This window comes from Podarcis melisellensis (genome assembly GCF_964234715.1).
Source record: "Podarcis melisellensis genome assembly, chromosome: 16".
NCBI classification, from domain to species: Eukaryota; Metazoa; Chordata; class Lepidosauria; order Squamata; family Lacertidae; genus Podarcis; species Podarcis melisellensis.
Window position 1 is genome coordinate 1,532,320 of NC_138533.1, and position 23,866 is coordinate 1,556,185.

Here is a 23,866-nt window from a genome sequence, read left to right on the forward strand (position 1 = left end):
TATCGCTAAAATTTTTTTAACGTTAAGGAGATCCTTAGAAATCTACATAACCTTTCCAATTGATGGCTAGTGACCCCATTAGTGTCCATAGACTCTGGACATGACTTCCTTACCTGTTTGGTTGGAAATCTTCCCTTCTGGACATGGAAGGCAATCATAGCAGCAAAATGGCATCCCTTCCTTCTTTGCCTTATGATAACCCAAGGGGCAATTGTCATTACAAAGAGAAAGAGGCTGTGCCTGTCCACAGATGAAAGAGGAGGATGTTTACTAGATGGTGAAATTCTGCAGTGTTACAGTGTCTGCCATGTATGCTTCAACTGAAATCCCTCGGGGTCCCTCCCAATGATAAAATTCTATGATTCTATCTCATGCAGGACAGCCAATCACTGTCAGAAAAGAGAGAGCCATGCTTAAAATAATTTTCCCCTTATACTTTACAGTGATACCAGTCCTGTTTGGTTTGTCGTTTCTGTGATATTTCACTTGTCCAAGCTATTCTAGTACATTCCAGGTGCTGGGTGAGTATGGAAAAAGAGAAAAAAAATGAATATTGATGAGCCCCAGCCACTCTGGGGAATCTTGGGCCAGACAGCCTCACCTCCTCACCCATGAAAGGCGAACCATCTTTGGGGTTGGAGATTTGGCCAGTCTTCTCTAAGCACATATTTCAACGTGAGGGTCACGAGGAACCAGCAATAACTGGAACAACTCTTATAGGGCTCAGAGTGTGGTTGGATTACTCCTAGGGGGTATGATGGGGGCCGTGTATCTATTGCCTCATGCCAGGTGGTTAACACTCACATTGGAGGTGAGGTTGAGGCAGTTTAACAAAATCAGATCTTCAATGCAAACACCTTTGACTCTTTATTAAATGTGTAAACATTATTGAACTCCAGCATTTATATCTCATCTCGTTATACTGGTATCCATGTGGAGATGTGTTGAGTTTATGTTAGGTTTCCAAAATAGCAATACATCTGGAATTTAGAATGCAGAGGCTTCATAGAACCTTTTCTACTGCTGGTAATACTTATCCATAGGATATAAAATGGGAACTCTATGCACCATCTCATATTTTGGAACACACTGAAATGTGGGTTACTATAATTTCCTGTCCCTTCGATGCAATTGGTTGTTTTTGCTTGGTTATAGTTTGCTTATAATTTTAAGCCTATTTTTATTCATTTTTTGTGTTTATACTTCTACATTTCTCAGTGATGTTTAGAAGTATGTTCAATGTATTCCTTGTAGTTTAATCTTTGATTACAACCTTTCAGGACAAATGTCTACAAATTCTACAAATTCTTTAAATATTAAAGTTTTCCAAGGAGAATATTTTATTTGATGAAAAGAAGGTTTTGGATGGGTGAAATCACCCAACTGACACAGTAAAGAAGACCCCATGTGTACACTAAAGCTATAGATGAGCAGAGCTATGCCAGTATCTGAACTGTTGAAAATTGAAGATGGGACTAATGAATAGCCCCCAATACATTAATGGACCTTACCTGATTAAACCTGTTGGGCCACACAATGGCTTCCTCAGAAATAGTGAGCACTTCTTCCTGAGGAGCCATGGGGTCTATGCTTCCAACTTTGACTCTGCAGAAAGACTGGTTTGGGAATGTGAGCCAATTCATAATATCAAATCCAGCCTCTATCTCACCATTTTCATTGAAGGATACTTTTCCTCCAGCACTAGTATTAAATGAGATGCTTCTTACAAAGTGGTTGAGCTAAATTGGCAAGGAAAGAAATAGCAATTCATGAGGAAATCATGGGGATTTCAATGAATCTATCTAACGAAAAGTTTGCCCTAAGAATGACTAAAGCTGGATCCATCCAAATTCAAATTTACATTAAGATTTAGAAACAAAAAATATGTCAAGTAGACATGCATAGAATGATTCCTGCCCTCCGCCCATCAGCAGAAGGAAGAGACAGGAACAGATTGATCCATGGTCTCTAAACCAACCCTTATGAGGAACAGTTGAAGGAGCTAGACATGTCTAGCCTAGAAAAGAGACTGGGAGCAGATATGATAGCCATCTTCAAATAATTGAAGGATTGTCACATGGAAGATGCAGCAAGATTGCTTTCTCCTGCCTGATTGAGGGAGTTGCCCCAGATTGAGAGAGTTGGGGATGTTTAGCCTGGAAAAGAGGAGACTGGTGGCCATCTTCAAGTATCTTAACGGCTGTCTAATGGAAAATGGAGCAAGGTTGTTTTCTCCTATTCTGGAGGGTAGGACCTGAACAAATGACTTCAAGTTACATTAAAGGAGCTTCGGACTAAATATCAGGAAGACCTTTCTGACAGCAAGGACTGTTCAATTGTGGAATGGTCTCCCTTGGGAAGTTGTGGACTCTCCTTCCTTGGAGATTTTTAAGCAGAGGTTGGATGGCCATCTGTCATAGATGCTTTAGCTGAGATTCCTGGGTGTTAGACTAGATGACTCTTCAGGTCTCTACAAACTCTATAATTCTATGATTCTATGCTCTTACGTTCCTACATTCTTAGTGTGCTCAGAACATTACCTTCCACAGCTGTTGACTCAGAAGCTTCATTCTTCCTTCATCCACCAATGTTCTGTGCTTGAACCTTGATGAATGCATGGCATGCAATGCATGTGCCACAGCAAAGACAGCAGTGTAAACACTGTAGCTGTGGCCTGTCATGCTCATTTCAAAAACAGAGGCAGGCAGAGTCTCCAGTTTCTCCCTTCCAGTGCAGATTTTTCCATTGTCTATGTCTGTCATGGGATTGAGGAAAGAACATTCAAATGCGTCTCCCCAAAACTCTCTGATAAAGTTATATTGGTTTCCTGAAGAAGGTTTTATCATCTGAATAAATTTCTGGAATCCTATTACCTCCTTAGAGTGAACGGCAACGGAGATAGAACCATGAAGGAAATCTATGTCCCAATTTCTTTGAAAGGAAACTGATGTGAAACCCATCTGGGATGTCATAATCCAGATTTTACTTTTGTCATTTGTTGATCTCCCCCAGTCAGTATAAACAGGCAACATTCTCAAACCTACCATGGTATCGATTTCACCATGAACGATCATTGCATTAACAGTGCTATTCCCGATAACACTGCATGTTTTAATTGCCTCATCAAGTTTCTTATCAAAGTCATTGGAGTAAGTCATTGGAGGCAATGATAAAATGAAGTCAAAGCAGATGTCTCTCTGAGCAAACATGGGAACCACTGCTTGTACAAATTTCTCCCCGTTGTCATCATGCGCAGATAACACCCCAATCCACGTCCACCTGAAATGAAGCAGTAACTGAAGAATGCCTTTATACTGATGATCCACATCGGGAAACATCTGGTGGTAGAGGACAGTCTGAATTTTCTTATTTATCACTGGAGCAGTGCCATAGATGAACTAAAGAAAATGGGGGGGGGGGAGGGAACCAAGGTAGGAAAAAATTATATAGTGAAGACCTGAGCAGCCTTGTTCAACAATTACACCAGAGTAAACATATATGGCAGCTTCTCCAGAACAGAGGACAGAATAGATGCCCTCATGGAACAGCACAGTGGAGTAGTCAATCAGTTTCACAGGCACATCTCTTTTTTATGCTTTATTATCCATACTTACATCCATACTTCAAAGACATATCTTCATTATTATCTGTAAATAAAACTTTTCAGAACAAAATTTCAACCAAAAAAAATAAGTCTTCCAATTATTAATTTAGTACATAAATTTGACTTCCCATCCTTTTCAAAATCTTTCCACTCTAATAAACCTATTGCCCAAACTTATCAACATATTAGTAATGAAATAATAATGTACATCTGTATACATATATCTGTTTTAACCCTTTTAACCTTAGTTATTTACAGAGATTACTCAAAAGCTGCAACCAAATTTAGATTGCAACAATTATTTTTTTAAATATCTCTTTAAAGGTTCCCAGTTATCAATGAGGGAGAAACTTGAAAAGATGTTATACTGTTGGTATTTAACCCCTTTCAAATTCACAGGCATATCTCACATGATGTCAGTGTAATTCAGGGGTAGATGGGATGTTGCTCAGTAGGTCTTTTGGACTCCAGTTCCCATAAGTCCCAGTCAACATGGCCAATGGTCAGAGACTGTGACAATTGTAGTCCACAATTTTTGGAGAGTAAACATTTTGGCTGTGCCTGATCTAAGGAATGTGTTCATTTTAAGGAAACACAGCCTTCTGAAATTAAAAATAACCGATCTTAGTTAACTTAAATGTTTCTTTCTTTCTTTCTTTCTTTCTTTCTTTCTTTCTTTCTTTCTTTCTTTCTTTCTTTCTCTTTCTTTCTTTCTTTCTTTCTTTCTTTCTTTCTTTCTTTCTTTCTTTCTAAAAAAAATAAAGTTACAATACAATTACAATACAATGCATTTCCAAGAAATATAGAAGCTCCACAGATACCTCTGTGATGATGGTGGTATTAAAATATCCTGTTCTTCTTCAACAAGACAGAAAAAGGGAGACCAGATTGTGTTAAAGGTATCTTTTTTGGAGATGGTATGTTAAGTGTTTCTGGTTACCTAAATTGTATAGAAATTTATTCATGTATGTGACTACAGCAGCAAGAATCTAACTTGCTCAAAAATGGAAAGAAGAAGAAATCCCAGCAAAGGAAAAATGGATGCAAAAACTTATGGAATATGCAGAAATGGTGAAACTTACTGGAAAAATAGGAAATTAATTACTGGAAGAATAGGAAGTTAATTTGGATATGCAGAAGATATTAAAAATAAATTTAAGGAACTGCAGAAAGAGGGGGAAGGAAGTTTCGAAATATTAAAATGACTGTAAAATCAGTGAAATGTATATATCTGAAAAGTGTAGATTTTTTAAAAAATATTGTCAGAGCTGCCCCTCGGTCCCAGCTCACAGAGGACCAACGCCAGGCTGTGTTTATGTACAAAGGTCTTTATTGAAGTTCAGTTTCCATTTCAAAGCCGCAGCGCGCAGCTCTACGTCCTAAGCCCTAGACCGGCGAAGTCCCGTCTGAGTCTCCTCCCCTCTGACACCAGTTTAATATCCTAGCCCTGCTCCACCTTTTCCGCTGCGCTCTCCTTCTCTGGGTCCTTCTGCCCATTGGTGCATTCCCCTTTCTAGACTCCTCTGACGCTGAGTCACTTAGCTTCTCCCCCTGCCTCCGGCGAGCTTTGGGACCCGGCTCCCAGTCCTCATCCTCTGAGGTCCCACGCTCCTGTACATTTGAACTTGCTTCTTGCGCCAAACCAGTGACCTTCCTCCTAACCGTTACACTACTCCTGTCACTGCTTCCCTCTTCCGGAATACTGGCCGGATCTGACCTCCCCTCCGTTGTCTGACTCTCCGATGGAGGCGTGGTCAGCCCTGCCTCGTCTTCTCCCCCTGGTGGGGAATCCACTGGCCCTGATACTTGGGACTTTTCCCCCTCACTATGCTCTGGTGGGGAAGCATGGCCACAAGTGCATCAACAAGTCTCCGCAAACCACTATAACACACATACTAGCAACCCCCCAAATGCCCCCTACCACTGTATTGTCTCAATAGAGGCTCACATCTTCATACATTTAAAGGGACAACCTGTCAAATCTTCCACTGTTAAATATGGTATTTTGGAAGCAATTCCTATCTTCAATGTAAAAATCAATATCTGAAACCAAGGCATGTGGCTAATGTTCTCTTAAACTCTCTAGCTCTGCACACATGTATTACCTGTGGAATCTTGTAGATGCACAGGATGTCTGCCATGTGGAGACAAACTTCAGAGGTGGGTCCCCCAATGACAGCTACTGGATTGTTGATATTATCACATTTGTAGTTAGGGATGAATCTGCCCTGGGTGGAGAAGAGCTCCATTGAGGCCTGATAGGTCCATCTTGGATTGAAATAGCTGTTATAGATATGGACGCCCAGGGTGAGATTAGGCAAAATCTTAGGATTTTCGTTAAGCTCCTTTACAGCAAATATTGAGGCTAGAATATGCTGGTAGATCTGAATCATTGACCTGTAATCAGAAATATAAAGAAATGCTGTCATGCAGAGGGGGGTATCTGTCATATTTGCTTACAAGAGCACTACCAGTTTCTGCTTTGAAAGTTAGCAGTTAAAGAAGGATCTCTAAAAGAAATTCTCTTCATTCCAGTTTCTCTGTAGGATTGTAACATTTCTCCCCAAATTCTGGAGAGTCGAATTACTTTGTGTTCTTTCTAAAATGGGACTGATATATCTAGAATTTAACATTGTCCCCTTTTTGAACAAAAATATTATTTTGGGATTTTGTACACATTTGCAAACATTTCAGACATAGGGAAATTGGTGGGGTGGGGGGTAGGAGGTGAGTAGAATGTGAGTAGAATGGATGACAATAGTATGTGTGATGTATATAGCTTGTGTGAGCTCGCACACACAGGGAAAATGTAGAAGTTACAGTTAAATGGCAAAGAAATGGAAATATACAGTCTTTGACAAGGCAGTTAGAGCTCAGATGCAGGCACAGTTGATAACACAAAAATTAGAGCACTGTTACTCCTCTAGAAGCATTGCTATCCCATAAATAAGTTCTGTGGATAGGCTTTTTTACCAAATGGGTAGAAATTAAGGTGGCTCACAAGGGTGGTCGCCACTTCATTTATTTTATGGCATTTTGTGCGATTGGCTATCAGTGACCATGTCCAGCTGCAAAAATTCACAATCTGGGGTAACCTAATATTCTTCCCCCAAAGCCAATGAGCACTGAAATGAAATATTTTATAACAGTCCCCCACCCCACCCCGCCAAGGGCCACTCGCTGATCTAACACCTAGATGAGTAGGGCTGGAGCAGGAGTAACATTTGATAGCTCTTTTTAATTAGAAAATTCTTCCAGAAGGAGGCTTGTGATACTGGATCCTTGTCTGGAATTACTAAAATAAAAATGGGAACACGATGGAGATAGTGTGGCATTTAGTTAGGGAAGGTGGGCCATTCATTAAAGAAAGGAAAGATGGATTGGCTGTGAACTCCATCTATCTACTGGACTTAATAAAGACAAACTTGTCATGGAAAAACATTGAAGGAAACTTACAGGGTGCCATCAAAGAGGTCATTAGAGGGACGTTCTCTGAAACTTATAGAGCTGGAGAATCTGTATATATGAGACACAATACCAGCAATAATGAGGTCTCCTGATTGGTAATGCTTGTGGAGAATAGAAAGAGGGTCACTGATGTCACATTTGATGCTGGGAACCTTAGACACCACTTGAGGCAAAAACACTAGCACCAACATTACAAACGCCACTATCTTGCATAAAACAACCCCTTTTGCATTCCAATACACTTGCCAATACATTATCCTTCTCTGATTCCGATGATGAGTAGCACATCCTTATATAAGTGGCGGCCCGGTTTATCTATGTTTCAAACTGTGTCTCAGTGATCAGACTGACTGAGTGGTGATATCTCTAGCTCCAACTTGGAGTGATGCAGGGGATATTATAAATGTCCTTTAGTCCCGTTGCTTTGCTGAAGAAGACAGAGGATAATAATCAACAGTCATAAAATTACAGGGTAGATAATAATCTCTTGCTGTTTCTATGAGACGTTGCTGAAGAAAATATGCTTATCACACCTCAGCAAAATTTGCTCCCAGTCCTCCTCCTTACAGTGCAATGACTGACATCAAGAAAAGATTCTCAAGATAATGAGATATCTGTATTTGTAGGTACATGTCGCAAATTGAGCCAATTTGTCTGTTCTAGTTCAGCCTTCTTGGTGCTGAAATCACAGGCTCATTACTTCAAGACAGAAGATTGTCCAAACTCTGCAAAGAGCTCTGTGAAATTTAATACTAAAAAAATAACCAGTGTTCATGACAGTAATATATTTGGTGGGGATTTCCACAACCTAGACAGCACCACAGAGAAGGCCACATCCTATTTCACCTCAGAACGAGCTTCTCCAGACATTGGGAAAACAAGAAAGGCTTCTTCCAGTCTTAACTGATTGACATGTCCATAAAGGGAGTTAAACTTGATATACAGATATCAAAACGATTACAGCTTTACATGCTACAATCAGTACTTGGAATGATGGGTATACATACCCCTAAATATTTTTTGAATCAAAGTTTGGCCTCATTGTTTGGTAGTATTTCAATATGAGTAGAAAAATGAGAGTACCCCCTAAACATTTTTTAAAAGAATAAAAAGCACTGGATGTCGCTAATGTATATGCAATCAGTGCAGAATGGTGTTATTGTCAGGAGCTCGTCCTACACTCAAGTAGGACCCTGGCAAACACACATGCCCCACTGGCATGTTCTCTCCCTCCTGGTCAATCGTTCGGGAGCTTCAAAAGCTTTCTTCTGTCCGAACATCACAGCGACCGATGCCAACAGACACCGGCACACTTAGGGATCCGCAGAGTTTGTGCACCTTGCATGACAGACCACAGCAACTCAGCATTTTGGCTAATCTACTTTATTTACATATAAACACACACAGAGCACTGCAACATGGCTCCCTCTCTCTCTAGCATCAGACAGCAAAGAGAAAAAGAACAAAGGACAATAGTCCCACTTCACGGAACACAGTAAAACAAATATCCTGTCTCCATCACTTCCCACTCTGTGGAGTCATAACATACACCTTCATGTGATAGACAACAATCCCATAACTGCAATCATGGAGCAGGAATTCTAACAGTTATATGGTTGCACCTCACCAAACATAAAATGCTAGCAGACACATTTGGCAATAGCTGCAACTTCCAGTTTGTCTTCAAAGGCAGCCTCAAAAAGAGGGTGCTATGGAAATCTAATTGGAAGGTTACCAGAGCATGGATTGTTGTGGAAAGGCAATCATACGGATTACTGTGACAAGGTATCAGTATGATGAAAAAAAACATGTGAGGCACTGAACAGGAAACATGTAGCATCAATGATGGGGACAATCAAGTCCACAATAAAAGATGGAAGCAAAGTATAAATTTAGAGATCAGGAGAGATGAGAGTGATACTGTGGAAGGAGAATAAAATAAAATAATTTTTAAAAAATTGAAATTTGTGTGAGAAGGGCTGAGCAAGTGAAGGTTGGAATGTGAAGCTTGTGTTTGCAAGAGAACCATGAAAGGGGGACAGAACGAAACATGCAAAGGAGCTGTTGCTTTAACTGTTGAGAAAGAAGGAGGAAGGCAAAGATAAGAAAGTTGACATGCCTCATGATTAAAGCAGTATAAACTAGTAGAAGGAAGCATTGACATACACAGACATAACTGATCCTTTGCTCCCACTTGATTGTAAGTGTATAACTGCTTGTGCAGTTTTTATATTTGCTGTGCCACCCTTCAACTACTTGCCGGTTGAGGTTGTGTTGCTGACATTTCCAGCCCAATCCGAATAACTTTATTGTACTAGCCACTGGCCATGACAAATCTGAATCAAAAAGAAATACCAGCAAAAGGGGTGTCAAGCCACAAATAATAGTCTCTATTTAGATCTCTGTGTCTCCCTTACAGTTCAATGCTATATTGCCCAAGGTCTTCTTTGTGATCTTTTTGGCCACCAGAGCAAAAAGGGCAACTCTGTGAATCACTGAAGCATTTGCATTGCTAAGAAGCCATAGGACCTTCTCTGCCAAGGAGAGACATCCTTCTTGCATGGATGGTAGGGTGGGGAATTGCCTCATGGGTCCAATGTATACTGAGCCATATAGAAAATAGTACAAGGTGTCTTCCACCTGCGATTGCCCACATATACAGAGTCTGTCTTCGTACAGTAGTACCCTGTTATATCGTCCATCTAAGACAACGGAGGGCATAGCTTGAAAACGGAGCTTAGTAAAAGCAAATCTTAGTGAGTCTGGAGGCTTGCTGACATTTGGTGTCTGAATGAATGAATCTTTATTTGTGTCAGCCATCGGCCACAGCAATAAAAGAACAATACGATATACAAATAATAGAAATTAAAAGTCAATTATATAAAATATACTTTAGGGTTTTGAATCAATAGTCAAATAGTGGATCTTATTCTGATTGCCCCAGCTAAAAACCTTGCAACCATTGTTGTCACCTGCTCATCTTGATCTGCCAAGAGAAAGGACACTGTGGCAGTGGTTGGGCAACCCAGAATGGACAATAAAAGAGGGGTGATAACCTCATTCCTCAAGTCTTTATAAAGAGTGCAAGCCAGAAGGGCATGCACCACCGATTCGGTACTGCCATCTCCACAGGGACATAAGCATTTTTTGTGTGGAATCTGTTGGAATCATCCCTCAAGTGCAGCTGAGGGCAATATATTCAATATATTCAAGCGTGTCTGTATTTTAGAATTTCTAGGTTATGCAGGTAGGGTGCCAGAGAGTCTAAATGGGAAGGTGGAAAATAGTCATACCATGGGCAAAATTTCCTTATTGTGGCCAAGTTGTTCTGACACTCGATATCATTTAGGTGCTGACAAATGAGACTGTTTGCTTTACTAAAACCCAAAGTGAGTAGCTGTTGTGGTGATAAACCACAAGAGTGAAGTTTTTGATAGACAATTTTCATCCAGGTGCTCTTGTGACAATCTTGCAGCACTAGGGATATTATACCGGGGGGATTTGAGTTTAGGCGAAGCCAATAGTTAAGTGTCCTACGCCAGATCAGTAATTCTACCGAGGGAAGATTAACCTCTAGGTGCAATGATGCATATGGGACACAGGGTGGTGTCTGGATTTTATAGGTATTGGGCTTGAATCACACTATTTCCCCGACAATACTTTCATCATCTGATTACACCACAAAAGCATGAAAATGAAGCCTAGTCTTTACACAGCTCACTGAAGAAATAACACAAGGGGCTTGCTGGATGCTTTGTGCTTTTTAGCAGAGTTAGTTCATATCTTGTTGCCTTCATGAAGCGAGAGCGTAGAAAAAAAGAGAAAAGTTGTGATCTTTGGGAATAATGGGACACAGCAATCTAAAATATGACATTCAGAAATTATAGTTGGATGCTTCTCAGCTTTGAAATTCCCAGCCAAAAGACATTCACCTAAACGTTTTATTTGGTTCTTAGTACTTTCAGAGGGTTAGAATTTACAAAAAAGCAGGAAAAGTTGTTGAATGGTGTATGTTTAGATTTTGATTGCTACTTTGCAATTCCACCTGCAAGTGGCAAAACATGGGGGAGAAGTGGTTGGTGTAACAACTCACCTTGGAGCAGAAAATATTGGTTAAATGGCCCTGCCCCAAACCATTCAAATATCCATGGTGATGTTTTGCTTCATTGGCAACAGGATGGGTGATTAGCAGTGATTCAGAGGAAAGCCACTCTCTTCATTCTTCAGCCTGGTCTGGGACCTTTTTATACCAGTGTTTCTGTAGGCAATGGGGGCTTTCAAAGAGTTTCTTTTCTGAAGGTCCACTGAAAGACTATCAGCTCTGGTACTAGGGCACACCTTCCAACATTTTCTCTGATGAAAACAGGGACATCTTTCTCATTCATTCATTCATTTCTACCCCACCCATCTGACTGGGTAGGTTCCTATATATATATATATATATATATATATATATATATATATATATATATATATGCAGGTTTTGGTGTCCTCGGGTGTCTTCCCGTGTAAAAGTTGGGGTGTCTAGGCGACGTTTCGACGAGGTCTCACTCGTCATCTTCAGGCTGGTGCTTTCGGCTTCTTGTTACTGGAACAGAGCAGGATCTCTGTTCCAGTAACAAGAAGCCGAAAGCACCAGCCTGAAGATGACGAGTGAGACCTCGTCGAAACGTCGCCTAGACACCCCAACTTTTACACGGGAAGACACCCGAGGACACCAAAACCTGCATTCCTGTACCCGTGAAAATCTACGAAAGCATATATATATATATATATATATATATATATATGTAGGTTTTGGTGTCCTCGGGTGTCTTCCCGTGTAAAAGTTGGGGTGTCTAGGCGACGTTTCGACGAGGTCTCACTCGTCATCTTCAGGCTGGTGCTTTCGGCTTCTTGTTACTGGAACAGAGCAGGATCTCAGTGTTTGAGTTCCTATAAATACTGTTGAGGGGGTGTGGTGTATAGCCTCCAATGTTCTGGGCAGAGAGGAAGTTCCCAGGCTAGTGTGCCTTTTCTTCTTTTGTTCCTTAATTACTTGAGGGATATCCTGAGTGATTTCTTGAGTGATATCCTGAGTACCACTTAGGTGGGTCATTAGGTGTGGATTAGTTGCTAAAGTCTTTGTGTCTTGACCTCTTGAACTTTGTGAAGAGTTCAAGAGGTCAAGACACTGAGATCCTGCTCTGTTCCAGTAACAAGAAGCCGAAAGCACCAGCCTGAAGATGACGAGTGAGACCTCGTCGAAACGTCGCCTAGACACCCCAACTTTTACACGGGAAGACACCCGAGGACACCAAAACCTACATATATATATATATATATATATATATACACACACACACATACATACATACATACATAATAAAACATTAAACTTTAACAAACATCTCTATGCAGGGCTGCCTTCAGATGTCTTCTAGAGGCTGCACAGTTACTTATCTCCTTGCCTCAGGAGTCACATAACTCCATACCCTCCAACATTTCTCTGATGAAATAGGGACAGCCTATGGAAAAGCAGCACATTCCAGGATCAAATCAGAAACTGGGACGGCTTCTGTAAATCCAGGACTGTTGCTGGAAAATAGGGACGCTTGGAGGTTCCGCTAGGAACCCATTCGAACCCCAAAGCAGCAGCATAACTCAGGGCCCCCTTCATCCCCGAACGACCAGTGCATCCCATAGTCCCAACGATCCTCGCGATTCCTGCCGAAACCGTTGTCTAGGGGACAACACACAAGGCCTCGTTCTCGGGATTCACAGGATGGCCTCACTGAGCAGCCCTCTCTGTTCCAGTCAACCTGCAGGTTCAGAGAGAAAGAGAAACAGCTAAACAACACAATGCAGTAGACTCTGGGGCGCAGCTCCTAAAAGAGTTTATGAGCACTGGAGGCCACCTAAACCCTGGTTTGATCCGTGGCCAGGCCCAGTTTGATCTGAGTAGTGCAGATGGCTTAACTATACTGCTTAGTTCAAGTATTTGGGGAGTTTGCTTCTACTGACTGTTGGATCACCCATCTGCATAGGTGACGTTGTTCCACATCTGAAAGTTGGCTTATAAACTGCTGAAAGTTCAGAATGCGAAATTGCTTCTATTGGCATCATTTACTGTGCTTACTCATGGCTGTTTTTGCCAGCTGGCCTGGACCCCTTTCCCACTGCACATGTCATTGGTTCCAACTGCCTTAGGAGGCAGAGAAGCAGGGTCATCTGTTCTGGGAGTTGTGGCAACATCTGGGCCCCCTATCCTTCAAACAACATTATTGGACACGGGTGGCGCTGTGGTCTAAACCTCTGAGCCTCTTGGGCTTGCCAGTCGGAAGGTGGGCAGTTCAAATCCCCGTGACGGGGTGAGTTCCCATTGCTCTGTCCCAGCTCCTGCCAACCTAGCGGTTCGAAAGCACACCAGTGCAAGTAGATAAATAGGTACTGCTGTAGCAGAAAGGTTAATGGGGTTTCTGTGTGCTCTGGTTTCTGTCATGGTGTTCTGTTGCACCAGAAGCAGATTAGTCATGCTAGCCGCATGCCCCGGAAAGCTGTCTGTGGGCAAACACCAGCTCCCTTGGCCTGAAAGCAAGATGAGTGCCACAACCCCATAGTTGCCTTTGACTGGACTTAACCGTCCAGGGGTCCTTTACCTTTTTTACCCATTAGAGTGACAATACCTGACAAATTCCATATATTTCTTAATTGCTAGTAGGCTGCACAGATCCATACGATTGTAGGGATAGATGAGGAGGAGTGCTGGCGATTGCCTGACCAAGTGGCCTCCAAGGAAAGTTCAGGAGAGGACAGTTTGGACCCAGGCTGGTGGTGGTGGGAGACAGGACACAGTCCAGAGGAGGAGGAGAGGTGAGGAAAAGTGGAAACTGGGAGTCAGGAGGATGAGGAACAGGGCAAACAAGCAGATGCCCCAGCCCTGAGCAAGGACAGGAATCAGACTTAATAGAGGTGGCACATCTCACCTGGGGATCAACATAGGTGGCACCATCTCTCTCTCTTTTCCTGGATTTTCTTTTCTTCACTATGATTATTGTGACCACCAATAAACAGGCAACGACGGGGAGAAGAAGAATTAACATGAACTCCCAACGTATCATTTGTCCAAGGCCACCTGCAATGTACAATAATAGTCTCTTGGAATATACTGTAAAACTGCAGCATAAAAGAGATTTTGAAATAAGGGATAAAAAAGACATGGCAATAACACATTGTCAAAACCGAAAACTGTCCAGTAGCACCTTAGAAACCAACTAAGTTTATTCTGGGTATAAGCTTTCATGTGCATAAGCTGGGTATAAGCTTTCGTGTATCTGAAGAAGTGTGCATGCACATGAAAGCTCATACCAATAACAAACTTAGTTGGTCTCTAAGGTGCTACTGGAATGATATTTTAAATATTTTGTTTCAACAAACCCTTCCTTAATGTTAAAAGGGTGCAGATCTGACCCTAGAGGTTCTAGAAGAACAGAAGAAGAGGCCACAGGGGGCCCATCCAGTCCAAATGCATGCCCTCTCACTGGCCAACCAGATACTTTCAATGGAAGCCAGCAAGCGGGACCTTCTATTATTCACTGCCTGCCCAGAGCCACTTCCTTGAAGGCCACACCTCAAATCACTTCCTTTGTAGCTAGAAAAAAGAAGGGCGTGGGTGTTAGTTTGAACAGCTTGTGGTTTTTTTTTTTTTAGAGAGAGAGAGAACAGTGGCGGACAGAAGGTGTGAGTATCTTCCTGCAATATTTATTATTACAAATTCATTTGTCTTTATTTATGTGAATGGGAGAGGGAGATGGGGAGGAGAAGGGGTGAGGGCCATAGCTGAATGGATGAAGTTCACTGGCTCAACCCCTGATTGGCATATCCAGAAAAGTGCTGGGAGCGACTCTCAGCCTTAAACCTTGCAGAGGCATTGCCAATCAGTGTAGACAATAGTGAAGTAGATGGTTGGACTTTGTGTAAGGCAGTTTCCTGTGTAGATGAGAAATGGTGGGTCTTTTCTGTGCTTGTCACAACTTCCAGCAGAAGGAGTATGGAGGTTTTCCATTCCTGTTTCCATTTAGTTTCAAAAACCACAAATGCTCTGAGTGCCCACACACTTCTCCTTGATTCCCTGGTTTTTAGAGATACCCCAAGTATTCACCACCCCAAGCAACGCCTCTCAGAAATGTGGGGTAGGGGGAAGAATACATTTCTCACCTCTATCACTTGTGCAGATTTTGAGAATGTCAACTGAGGCTTCCTTTTGTTCTGAAGAACTGCTGACCCTGCAGGTGAACGTGGAGTCATTGGTACCTTTTCGCCAGGAGACATGGAGATCCCTACCATTGTGGGAAAGCTGGTATTCACCTGAACCTCCAGCTAAGGTCCTTGGGGGATTCCCTTTTCCCCAGGAGATAACAAACTTTTCTTCTGTGGATGCAATGCACTGCAGGGTCACATTGCAGCCTTCTGGAGTCTTGGAGATGTTTTGGGGGAGTATCTGAGGTGCTGGCACTGGCTCTGTTCAATACAAACAAAAGTTACATGAAGTTTGTGCTTCAGTGGCTGCCACTAACTGTGTAAGGCAGTGATGGGGAACCTGATGCCCTGGTTCTCTCTAGTTGGCCCTTGAGACTCTTTCAGGTCTGCACCCATGTACACCCTCTGCTCCATGCCCTCCTAACAAGTGCTTTTTGTCTTTCTGAGATGTATCCTTCAACACTGATAATGACGCTTGCTTGCTTGCTTGGATGGATGATAAAGAGGGGTGCACGAGTCTCTCTCTCTCTCTCTCTCTCTCTCTCTCTCTCTCTCTCTCTTTCTCTCTCTCTCTGTGTGTGTAAGCTAGCCTACTCAAAAAAGGTAGAAGGCACATTTGTTGCTCTGCCAAATTTTGCCTTTGGCCTGGAACAAACCTGGGTCTCAGAATGTGTGATCAGATCCACCACTCGTCACTCACCTCCCTGTCTCGCCCGAAGGCGAGCACTCCTCCTGCGAGTACTCAGGTCTCTCCTTCTCTCAGACCTGAGTCTCTGCAGCTCAGGAGGTGTTGGTGGGTTACTAGACCCAGAGGCCGCCTCAGCCCCCCCCCAACCCACCCGGTAGTGGAGCAGCTGTAAATGATGGTCCAGCTGAAGGCAATGAGGTAATCTCCACATCTGGAGCCAGGGCAGGCTCAGGCCCCTGACTCGGCCCAGCTGGTGCTTGTTGCAGAGGAACCTGTGCAGACTGGGACTCTTCAGGATCAGGACCCAGACTTGGTTCAGATGCTGCCTGAGGCAAAGGACCTGGTGCAGATTGAGACTCCTCTGGTTCCAAATCCGAGCCCGAGTCCCAGGCCATCACAACCACAAACTGATGTCCAAACCAGTGCCTGAAATTTACAGTCACTCCCTGACATAAGAAGAGTCTGCTGGATCAGACCAGTGGCCCGTCTAATCCAACATACTGTTCTCACACTGTGGGAAACCGACAAGCGCAACTGCACTCTCCCATCCTGTGATTTCCAGCAACTGGTGTTCAGAAGCATTACTGCCACCAAGTATGGAGTGGTCAAGATTGGTGGCCATCACAGTCACTTCTGGGAATGAGTTCCACAGTTTAACAACTGTATGAGCTGCAAGGACCTATCGTTCATTCTTGCAGCTGAAATTTTCCCCACCCTTGACATGTCCTCAACAATCTCCTCCCAATATCCAGTAGATGATATCTGGCTTCTCCAATTTCCCCATCTCTGGACTCACAAAGCTTACCGTTTCTGGGATGAATGATGTCCACTCTTCCTCCCTGGACTCTCTTCACCCGATGGGTTGGATTCTCTGCTGCTTGACTTAAAGTGCCTTTAGGGAGACAAAGAGGGTGGGAAATATTGTTCAGGGCTCTGTTTCAGGTCCCCTATTGCTTTTGCAAACTGAATTTCTCCCTCCCTCCCTCCCTACCAGCGCTGAAGGATTTACCAAAGGCAGAGAAGATCAACAGATGGAATCCAAGAAGGATTAGCAAGCTTCTGTGAGTGACTTTCATGGCCGGTTCTCTCTGGGAATGAAGTGAGCTTTCAGTGTTTCCTGGAGAGGCGAGGAGGAGAGAGAGGTTGGCTTACCCCAATTGCAGTCCACTCCTTTGCTATCTGCAAACTACAACACAGAACAGGTGCCAACAGAGAAACATCCGCCAAGCCGTTGCAAATAAATGTAAGGCTAATGACTGGGAAGCCATAAAAATGAACCATGTGACATACTTGCTCTCCCATAAAAACACTTTACAAGTACTTAAAAGTATGAGTCAAGGTTAAGTAACACCTAAATTACAGTCAGGCTAGCTATCCAATGAACAAAATGAGTTCTTTAGATCTGCTTTCTCTATCTAGTCCTTTTAGTGATGCTGTGTATCTTTCTGTCCTGTTTTAATATCTGGCATTATCACTTATTCTTGTATCTGTCTTATTGCAGGGCAGATTTGAGGGTAAACCGTGTGTGGAACGAGTCTGCCCCTGCAGCTTGATGGAGGTGGAAACTGTCTCTCATGTCTCATTACGCTGCCGTTTCTTCGGGGATAGACGCTCGGTATTTATCACTCCTGTTATACAAAAATCTCCAAATGGGTCTGAACTTAAATGTCTAAAACTCCTGGTAGAGGACAAGGATCTAGAGATTATGCTAAGGGTGGCCAAATTCTGTGTGATTGCCATAAAACTTAGGGAACAAGCTGTACTACCAAAATGATTAAGGTTTTAAATGATAATTTTAGGTTATATTTTAATGATCAAGATTTAATTTTTTTTTTTAACTTCTGCTAAGATCAAACCGATCCATTCTTAAGGAAATCAGCCCTGAATGCTCACTGGAAGGACAGATCCTAAAGCTGGGACTCCAATACTTTGGCCACCTCAGGAGAAGACTCCCTGGAAAAGACCCTGATGTTGGGAAAGATGGAGGACACAAGGAAAAAGGGACGACAGAGGACGACATGGTGGGACAGTGTTCTCAAAGCTACTAGCATGAGTTTGACCAAAGGGTCTTTTCCCAGGATTCTTCTCTTCTCACGAGGTGGCCAAAGTCTTGGAGCCTCAGCTTCAGGATCTGTCCTTCCAGTGAGCACTCAGGGCTGATTTCCTTCAGAATGGAGAGGTTTGTTCTTCTTGCAGTCCATGGGACTCTCAAGAGTCTCCTCCAGCACCAGAATTCAAAAGCATCCATTCTTCGGCGATCAGCCTTCTTTATGGTCCAGCTCTCACTTCCATACATCACTACTGGGAAAACCAGAGCTTGAACTATACGGACCTTTGTTGGCAAGGTGATGTCTCTTAAAATTTACTATGAAAATGGGGGGAATGGGACCCCGCTGAAATAAAAGTTCCTTACCTAGGAGGGAGAGAGGGAGGGAGCCTGTCTGCTCTCAGCCAGGAGTTCCACAGAATCGGCCCACAGAACTGGATGCAAATGGCTGATGGTGGAGACAAACTGTGTTTCTGAGCCATTGGGGAGCACTTACAAGAGACACACCCACCCAAGACCTCAAACATAAGGGTTCAGGAGGCTCTTACGGTATCCTGGACCCAATGACTTTGTGAATTAAGGCAACCCAGTAAGATGTGTGGGGTATAAATTGTAAAATTATCATTATGGAATGGGATGTCACTATTTTCATCGGAGAAATGCTGGAGTCAGAAATTGGATCGTTTTTATCAAAACAAAAGAAATACAATGAGAAATCCAATTTCAAGCAATACTTGCTTTCTGGCGCCATCTGGTGTTGCATGTTTAAAACACATACAAATCACATTATTGTGACGAATGTAGCTGAGCCCTCAATCCACTCAGAGCTGCTTCCTTGAAGGCCACACCTCAAATCACAATCTTTGTAGCTAGAAGAAAAGAAGGGTGCTAGTTTGAACAGCTTGGTTGTTTTTTTTTAGAGAGAGAGAGAGAGCAGTGGCGGACAGAGTGTGAGTATCTTCCTGAAATATTTATTTTTTACAAATTCATTTGTCTTTATTTACATGAATGGGGGAGGGAGATGGGGAGGAGAAGGGGTGAGGGCCATAGCTCAATGGATGAAGTTCACAGGCTCAACCCCTGATGGCATCTCCAGAAAAGGGCTGGCAGCAACTCCCAGCCTTAAACCTTGCAGAGCCACTGCCAATCAGTGTAGACAATAGTGAACTAGATGGTTTGACTTCGTGTAAGGCAGTTTCCTGTGTAGCTGAGAAATGGTGGGTCTTTTCTGTGCTTGTCACAACTTCCAGCAGAAGGAGGATGGAGGTTTTCCAATCCTGTTTCCATTTAGTTTCAAAAACCACAAATGCTCTGCGTGCCTACATACTTCTCCTTGATTCCTTGATGCTTTTTTAGAGATACCCCAAGTTTTCACCACCCTAAGCAACACCTCTCAGAAATGTGGGGTGGGGGGAAGAATACATTTTTCACCTCTATCACTTGTGCAGATTTTGAGCATGTCAAGTGAGGTTTCCTTTTGATCTTCAGAATTGCTGACCATGCAGGTGAACGTGGAGTCATTAGAAGCTTTTCGCCAGGAGATACAGAGAGTCCTGACATTGTCAGAAAGTTCATTCTTAGCCAAAACTCCAGAACCCGGAGGCCTTATTTCTTTTCCATATGATTTTGAATGTTTCTTCTCCATATGCACGACACTGCAGGGTCACATTGCAGCTGTTGTCTTAAATCACTGAATGTAGCAGTCTTTAATTTTTACAAGCCTTTCTCGCTTCCTGAAAGAAAACGTGAATTGAAGCACAGCTACCCTTTGGATTTCAGGGTGAACTTTGCAGTAGAGTTCCTCAACCAACAATTGTGGACAATATGTGTCCATTAGTAAAACGTGTGCATTAAATTGCATGGATTAGTTAAAATAACACACAAAAGGGAGAGTATGAAATCAAGAGTGCTCTTTAGTTATACAACCCTGTAGTATCTGGTATCTGGAGGTAGCATAGCTGTCAACATTTCCCTTTTTTTAAAGGGAAATTCTCTTATTCTGAATAGGATTCCTCACAAGAGAAGGAAAAGTTGGGAGGTAGAATGCCTCTGTCAGTGGAAGGTCCACATTTCCACTAAGAGCTTTCAACAACTCCTCCTCCATTTTGAATTTACCTAACACCCTTTTTAAGGGACCCCATTTAAGAGTCCTCTTTTGAGCTTCTGGAGGGAAGTTTAATCTTCATTGAGTGGTAAACTTCTTTCTCTTCCCTCCAGACATTTTCTGCTACAACTCCCATCTGCCCCTGCAGTCAGAAGGCCCAATCATCTGAAGGCATATATTTTCTTTATTTCAAAAATAAATACACCAGTTAACACTGTAGTGCCTGAGGTTTCAAAAGATAGATCTGCATTATTATTATTTGCAGAATTTATATACCGCTTTTCAGGCAGACTTCACAAGCAATTTACATAATATTATAACAACAATAAGCATCACATTTTAAAAAAGAATAGTTATAATAGATAGATAAAATAAATAATAATAATAATAATAATAATAATAATAATAATAATAATAATATAACTTCTTCATTTGGAAGAAAAGCTGTTGCTACTTCAGATGCCCTCAACTGTCCCATTAAAACTGGAACATCCCATTTTCCCACAGAGCAGCAGCACAGTGGCCCATTTTTCCCCCGCCTTGACATGTTGGAGGCTATGCATTTGGTAGCACCTCAAAGCGGTTTGCAAAAGATAAAATGCAGCCCGCCTTTAAAACAGACAAAAGTTAAAATACTGAAACAGATTAAAAGTGATGTTGTTGTTCAGTGTCTTTATAAACGACAGTGAAGGCACCTGCTTGAGTTATACAGGCAGGGAGTTCCAAAGTGCAAGCTCTGCCATGCTATAGGGTTGAGTTCTTACACCCACAGGGCTGATATTGTGGGGCACCTGTACTAGTGCAAATCTGCCAATCGAAGCGGATGAGTGGGCATATGTGAGGTAAGGCGGTTTTGTATGTAAACTGCTCCCAAGCTGTTAAGGGTTTTATATACAGGCAACTCCCAATTTGCACGGGGATTGTGTTCTGGGTCATCTCACGCTGCAGTGCCATGCAGCCCAGCCCAATCCAACCCCAATATGCGCTTTTACCTCCCACAATGCCCTGTTATAAGGGATGCGGGTGGTGCTGTGGGTTAAACCACAGAGCCTAGGGCTTGTCGATCAGAAGGTTGGCAGTTCGAATCCCCGCAATGGGGTGAGCTCCTGTTGCTCAGTCCCAGATCCTGCAAACCTAGCAGTTTGAAAGCATGTCAAAGTGCAAGTAGATAAATAGGTACCACTCCAGCAGGAAGGTAAACAATGTTTCCGTGCACTGCTCTGGTTCGCCAGAAGCGGCTTAGTCATGCTGGCCACATGACCCAGAAGCTGTATGCCGGCTCCCATGACCAATAAAGCGAGATGAGCACTGCAACCCCAGAGTCAGCCACGACTGGACCTAATGGTCAGGGGTCCCTTTACTTTTACCTATGCCCCGTTATGCCACCACCCCATCAAGGTGTTGCTTTGGTCATGCACAAAACAGCCATTGCCAGTCCTAATATGAACACCTTGAAGTTGGCAGGACATTGGCCAATTGGCAACCAGTGCAGAGCTCTGAAAAGGGGGCGTTTGTGCTGACAAAGCCACACACCTATCAGTGATCATGCTGCAGCATTCTGCAACAACTGCAGCTTCCATATCAAGAGAGGAAACCTGCACGTTGCAGCAATCCAGACTTGAAGTATATGAAGCAAGGCTTTCATGGTCTGGGTATGGCCGTAGCTGTCAAACCACCTTCATGTAGATATGAAATAGAACCCCAGAGAGTGGTTCTGCCTTCACAGCTGGAGACAGCAATGTTTATGAAGATTAGTTGCTAAAAGCAAAGACCCAGGCAGCATTTCCTCTTTATGAGGGTCCCAGGAGGGGGAGATGAGGAAAGCCAAATGATGCTTTTCCATTGAAGCCACAGGATCAGAGAAGTCAGAGAAAAGTTCCTCTTCTTGATTTTCACCTTGGCCCATGACCTTTTTCAGACAGTGTTCTCCAACAGGGTGGGTGGTGGCGGTGTCGGCCATCTCCCCCAGCTTGTCTGGCAGTCACTCAGTTTCTTCAGTCGGGTCCTCAGCTCTGAATCCAGGATAGTTAGCTGCAGTCACAGCTGCAGTCACAGGCATCAGGGGCAGACGCGGTGCAATCAGAGAGGGAATCACAGGCTGGTGGTTCTGAGCACAATGTACCTTCTGCTCCATTCCGGTCAGCCTGCAGGTGGAGGAGAAAGAGGAGCAGTTAAACAACACGGTGCAGGGGACTGTGGGAAGCAGCTCCTGAAAGAGCATTGGAACTCACCTAAACCACCAACTCAGCCACAAATTCAGCAAAAGGCAGATGACTCAACTATATCTCTTAGTTCAAGTGTTTAGGGATAGCTTAAGGTCCATGAATAACCATAGGTCAGAGGTCCTGGGCCCTAAGGAAGTCAGATTATCCTCCACCAGGGCCAGGGCCTTCTCAGTGATGGCTCCAACCCGGTGGAATGCTCTGCCCCAGGAGACCAGGGCCCTGCAGGATTTAAGCTCCTTCTGTAGGGCCTGTAAGACAGAGCTATTCCACCTGGCTTTCAATTTGAAATTAGCCTGATCTTTTATTCGCCTTCCTTCCCTCCCCCTCCCTTTTTTATGAAGATTACCTGCTCTGGGATCGCTAATTCTCCCCTGGTCTCTTTGCTCAAATAGGACTAATTTAGCCAGCTAGCCCTGGTGATCAGCTAATGTTTATTGGATGGATTTCCCCCCTAAATTGATTTTTGAATTCTGAATTTATTGATATTCATGTTTTATACTGTATTTTATGCTGTTTTTTGTTGCATCAATTAAGTGTTTTAAATTTGTTGTTAGCCAGTTTTCTGAACCGGGAAGGGCAGGGTATAAATAAAAAAATTATCATTATTATTATTGTTGTTGTTGTTACAGGTTCCTGGATCTCTCATCACAATTAAGCTAATAACAGTTTGGCTGTGCTCTTCTGCTTTAGTCAGACAATATTGTTTTAAATCTTCTTACTCCTCCTCCCCTTCTTCTTCTTCTTCTTCTTCTTCTTCTTCTTCTTCTTCTTCTTCTTCTTCTTCTTCTTCTTCTTCTTCTTCTTCTTCTTCTTCTTCCAAAACCCCTGAAGTCTCTCACTACTCTTGAGATGGCGGTGACACGTAACAGTAGCACCGAACCATCACCCCTTATTTTCTTGACATACGAATCTCACCTGGACCTCATCATAGGTAGGGGGGCTCATTGCTGTACTGTCAGGTGCAAAGACCATCAAAAGGCGGTTCATCATTGGGTTCTCGGGTGGCGGACGGTACACCATCTCCTCTTGTGCCACAGAGGGAATATCTGCAGAGTGCAACATGAGACATGTTCTTTAGTCCTTGGCAATGACCAATCCCTGTCTTCCAGGATACACAAATGGAAGGTGGGAACATATTTGGCAGGGAGCCTTCATCACAGTTGAGATGGAAGGAAGAGTAATAGAGAGGGTTCTACCTGTGTTCCTCTGATTGGATTTCCCCGCCTCATAACACCTGCAGATCACCACCAAAATACATATAAGGGGTACAAGAAAACCCAGTATGATACCCCATGGGATATTTTGTGGAAAGCTGCCTGGAACAAAAAATAAATAAATAAATAAGAAGAACCTATTGGAACAAGAACATAATAGCTGCTGCCAAAGTGACCTCTGCCCCCCATGTGACCAAGAGCAACAGAATAAATAACAGAGAATAAGTGAAAATGCCAATCGGTTTCATTTGTAGGGAAATTCCATAACGGCCAAAGTC

At 43.0% G+C, this 23,866-nt stretch overlaps 2 protein-coding genes and 1 long non-coding RNA gene across 3 annotated transcripts in view; all 3 read right to left on the reverse strand.

Annotated features, from left to right (window-relative positions):
* LOC309358881 (vomeronasal type-2 receptor 26-like) overlaps positions 1-7,263 on the reverse strand; it is a gene marked incomplete at both ends in the record, with an annotated part of 34,691 nt that extends 27,428 nt beyond the window's left edge. The window contains 4 exons of the mRNA XM_081892149.1: positions 1,512-1,739; positions 2,541-3,398; positions 5,710-6,001; positions 7,061-7,263. Of these exons, the coding sequence (XP_081748275.1) occupies positions 1,512-1,739; positions 2,541-3,398; positions 5,710-6,001; positions 7,061-7,263 (1,581 nt within the window). The remainder of the gene's footprint in view (positions 1-1,511; positions 1,740-2,540; positions 3,399-5,709; positions 6,002-7,060) is intronic.
* Positions 7,264-12,393: 5,130 nt separating this feature from the next.
* LOC309358845 (uncharacterized protein) lies at positions 12,394-17,310 on the reverse strand. Its single transcript, XM_081892117.1, has 5 exons — positions 17,008-17,310; positions 16,804-16,890; positions 15,269-15,571; positions 14,038-14,186; positions 12,394-12,873 (listed from the first exon to the last, which is right to left on the reverse strand). The coding sequence occupies exons 1-5, from the start codon at positions 17,072-17,074 to the stop codon at positions 12,679-12,681; spliced, it is 801 nt and encodes a 266-aa protein (XP_081748243.1). The 5' UTR covers positions 17,075-17,310; the 3' UTR covers positions 12,394-12,678.
* A 4,521-nt stretch (positions 17,311-21,831) lies between these two features.
* LOC309358734 lies at positions 21,832-23,699 on the reverse strand. Its single transcript, XR_014163536.1, has 3 exons — positions 23,571-23,699; positions 23,290-23,420; positions 21,832-22,293 (listed from the first exon to the last, which is right to left on the reverse strand). It is a non-coding gene; the product is annotated as an uncharacterized lncRNA (long non-coding RNA).
* Between the last annotated feature and the right edge of the window lie 167 nt (positions 23,700-23,866).

Coding starts and splice junctions, on each gene's coding strand:
- LOC309358845 (XM_081892117.1), bottom strand. CDS start 17,074: ATGAAAGTCACTCACAGAAGCTTGCTAATCCTTCTTGGATTCCATCTG. Junction 15,572..16,803: donor CATCATTCATCCCAGAAACG/GTAAGCTTTGTG, acceptor TGTATTGAACAG/AGCCAGTGCCAGCACCTCAG. Junction 14,187..15,268: donor AATCTGCACAAGTGATAGAG/GTGAGAAATGTA, acceptor TGTACATTGCAG/GTGGCCTTGGACAAATGATA.